Below are 3,459 nucleotides of genomic sequence, written 5' to 3'. Positions count from 1 at the left end.
CTTTTTTTCATTCTACAAACCATCTCCACTCTCTTTAATTTTTTTATTTTATTTTTTTGAAAAACTCAAAATGGTAAAGTCAAGAGATGGTGGGAGAGATGTTTTGTAGAATGTAGCATTCCTCATTATTCATTTTGGATAACACACTTTTTTGTTTTTAATGTTTGTAGCATTTACCTCACCCATGTTTGTGTTTATTTGATTTCAAGAGATTCCTAAAGATAAGCCTAAAAGCCTGACAGACGCCTTTTTTTTCTTATATTTATTAATTGTACTTAATTTATTAATTTATATTATCATGTGTTTGTGACGTTGTTAAATAAAATTTAAAATTTACCTACTTTTATTTTAGATAAGCACAAGCACAAGCGCGGACCCGCATACACATTAAAAACAAAAAACCTATATATATAATATATATTTATATATTAATCTATTTCGGTAGTTTTAGATCCGCACAAAAATTCTTAATTTGGCTCCCATTGGAATCATATTTTTTTTAAACTACAACTTCCATTACTTCAAAGTCAAACACATCAAATTCGAGACTTTCCGGTGAAACTGTGATCTTAAAGTGGCCTCAAGCCCTTCTCTGAGGTTGAGTAGCGAGGCGATCATATAAGAAATCTGGACATGAGCTCCGTAAAAGCAGCACCAGCCACCGCCTGCCACGTCGTGGTCATTGCCTACCCGGGTCGTGGCAACATCAACCCCATGTTGAACCTCTGCAAGATACTAGCATCGAAGAAGACAGAAATTCTCGTCACCTTCGTTGCCACCGAGGAATGGCTCGGCTTCATCGGCTCCGACACTAAGCTGGAAAACGTACGCTTCGCCTCCATACCTAATGTTGTCCCATCGGAGCTGGTTCGCGCCGCCAACATGGACACCTTCGTAGAAGCCGTCTTGACGAAGATGGAAGCTCCATTTGAGCGGCTCCTGGACCGGCTTGATCCGCCGCCAGCGGTTATTGTGTCTGATACTTTTCTGTCTTGGACAGTCGGTGTCGGGAACCGCAGGAATATTCCGGTGGCTTCGTTTTGGACCTCGTCGGCGTCGGCGTTCTCGGTCGTTCAACATTTCGATCTTTTGGCCCAAAACAAACATTTCCCAGTTGACATCTCAGGTAGGATTAAATTTATACAACTTGAAAATTTTGGAAGATTACAGAAAACTCAGCTTAAAGAAATACATTTTTTTTTTCTTCGTATATGTGCTTGCAACAGCAAAAGGCAACGAGCGTGTGGACTATATTCCTGGAATTTCGTCCACACGTGTGGTAGATCTTCCTCTGATTGATGGGAAACAAGAAAAAATGTTGCAGAGCTTCCAAAAACTGATTCCATGGGTGACAAAGGCACAATATTTCCTATTCCCTTCCACCTACGAGCTCGAATCTGAAGCAATTGATGTTCTAAAAGCAGAGTTTCCATTCCCCGTCTATGCTATTGGCCCAAGCATCCCCTACTTTGAACTTGGAGAAAACTTCTCAGTAGCTTCCGGCGACAGTGACCTCAACTACTTTGAATGGCTCGATTGCCAACCAAGAAATTCTGTTCTGTACATTTCAATGGGAAGCTTCCTTTCAATTTCTAGTGCTCAAATGGATGAACTTGCAGCTGGTTTGCGAGATAGCGGTGTCAGATTCTTGTGGGTGGCGCGTGGTGAGAGTTGTCGGGTGAAGGAGATTTGTGGTGATATGGGATTTGTAGTGCCTTGGTGCGAGCAGTTGAGGGTGTTGTCTCATTCTTCAATAGGGGGTTTTCTGACGCATTGCGGGTGGAATTCCACCCAAGAAGGTGTGTATTGTGGTGTTCCTTTTCTCACCTTGCCCATAGTTAATGATCAACCCCTAAACAGTAAGCTGATTGTGGAGGATTGGAAGATTGGGTGGAGGGTGAAGCAAGAGGTGGGAATGGACAAGTTGGTCACAAGGGAGGAAATTGCAAGGGTAGTGAAGAATTTCATGAACCTGGAAAGTGATAAAGGGAAAGAAATGAGGAGAAGAGCAAGTGAACTTCAACAGATCACTCAACGTGCGATTGCTGAAAAGGGTTCATCTCAAAATAACATCAATGCCTTCGTTACGGACATTTTTCACAATGCCAATGAAGCACGCTGATGGAAAGTAGAATTCTACAGCAAAATAGATCGAGGACGCGCGTGGGCATGACTCATAAGCATTTATCCCATAAGCTCTTCAAGTTATCTTTGTAGTAACTTGTTTTAGAGGATAAATAGTTTAATTAAATAAGGAGAATTATCTTCGATTGTTATTTCGTCAATATTTAGTATTTATAACTCTTTCTTTTATCTTTGTTGTGGTAGTAGTTAGTTTATTTGTATTAGCTAGGGGTTTCTCTTCAAGCAATGTAGGAGTTCATCTCTTATCCTATCCTATGTCTTTGTATTTCTCTTATTTATTTATAGGCTTGAATGATTAATAAAAAGTAAGCAGAACATTAAGTCTTCTTTCCTTTTTTGTTTTTTTGTTTTTTTGTTTCTTTTGTTTCTTTTGTTTTTTGGCTTTTTTTCATCTCGATAAGTTGATCTCAGACTTTTGACTTGTCCAAAACCAGCTATCATCGTTTTGTCGGTAACCTTAAGACTTAAGAGCATTCGTATTGAATTTTTTAAATTTGGGTTTTCTTCAAAGAATAATGCAACAGATTATCTTTTTATCCTCTTAAAGTTGATGTGGCTTTTAAAATTACTATTAGATCAAAATTGAAATATGATTTATCTAAAATTTAATAGTGATTTTAAAAATCACATTAACTTTAGGAGGATAAAAAAAGGTCCCTAACATTACTCTTCTTCAAAATTTTGAGAAACTTACAAAAATGTTATTCAGCAAGCTTTTTACTTTATTTTAAATTTCACTTTGATAAACATGACTATTCAAATATTTAGAGCCAAAAAGTGAATGCTAGTTAATTTTTTAAGCTTACATATTCATTTTCTTTCTATCTCTCATCTACACAAAGAAAGAATTAAAAAAAAAAAGTTTAACAGAAGTAAATAAATATATAGAGAGTTTAATATTTGATTCATTTAAAAGTGGCTTTCCAATTTTTATTTATTTATTTTTATTATTTTTTTTAAAGTGATTTTTTTCTCTTCTTTAAATTTAACTTTCATTTGAAGAGCTTAAAGCATTCTTAATGGAAGAGCCAAATGTTACTTTTATCTAAAATGACTCTTCAAATGTTTAAAAAATCCCCTACATTGGATTAGCTAAAAGAAAATGTAAAATAGATATTTGATTTGAAGAGTTAAAAAAGAAGCTAAATGTAGCAATACTTTTCAAATGAGTTATTTTATTTTTTATTGTTTATCTCACCTGTTTTCTTTTTTTCTTAAATCTTTTCCTACTTTTTCTCTGCATGTTCGCTTTTTCCCAAAATTTTTCCCATTTTTCCTCTCGCATGTTCTTTTTTTCCCAAAACTTTTCTTACT

At 35.8% G+C, this 3,459-nt stretch overlaps 1 protein-coding gene across 1 annotated transcript; it reads left to right on the top strand.

Annotated features, from left to right (window-relative positions):
* Positions 1-462: 462 nt before the first annotated feature.
* On the top strand, positions 463-2,472 carry LOC132182382 (UDP-glycosyltransferase 87A1-like). The gene is made up of 2 exons (XM_059595613.2): positions 463-1,126; positions 1,227-2,472. The coding sequence occupies exons 1-2, from the start codon at positions 634-636 to the stop codon at positions 2,120-2,122; spliced, it is 1,389 nt and encodes a 462-aa protein (XP_059451596.2). The 5' UTR covers positions 463-633; the 3' UTR covers positions 2,123-2,472.
* Positions 2,473-3,459: the final 987 nt, after the last annotated feature.

This window comes from Corylus avellana, chromosome 5 (genome assembly GCF_965113065.1).
Source record: "Corylus avellana chromosome 5, dhCorAvel1.hap1.2, whole genome shotgun sequence".
NCBI classification, from domain to species: Eukaryota; Viridiplantae; Streptophyta; class Magnoliopsida; order Fagales; family Betulaceae; genus Corylus; species Corylus avellana.
Note: the sequence above shows the minus strand (reverse complement) of the source record. Positions and strands in the feature narration are given on the sequence as shown.

Bases quoted from the DNA above. Each gene is read 5' to 3' on its own strand.
- LOC132182382 (XM_059595613.2), top strand. From the start codon at position 634: ATGAGCTCCGTAAAAGCAGCACCAGCCACCGCCTGCCACGTCGTGGTC. The intron at 1,127-1,226 runs GTAGGATTAAAT...TGCTTGCAACAG, and splicing joins TTTCCCAGTTGACATCTCAG to CAAAAGGCAACGAGCGTGTG.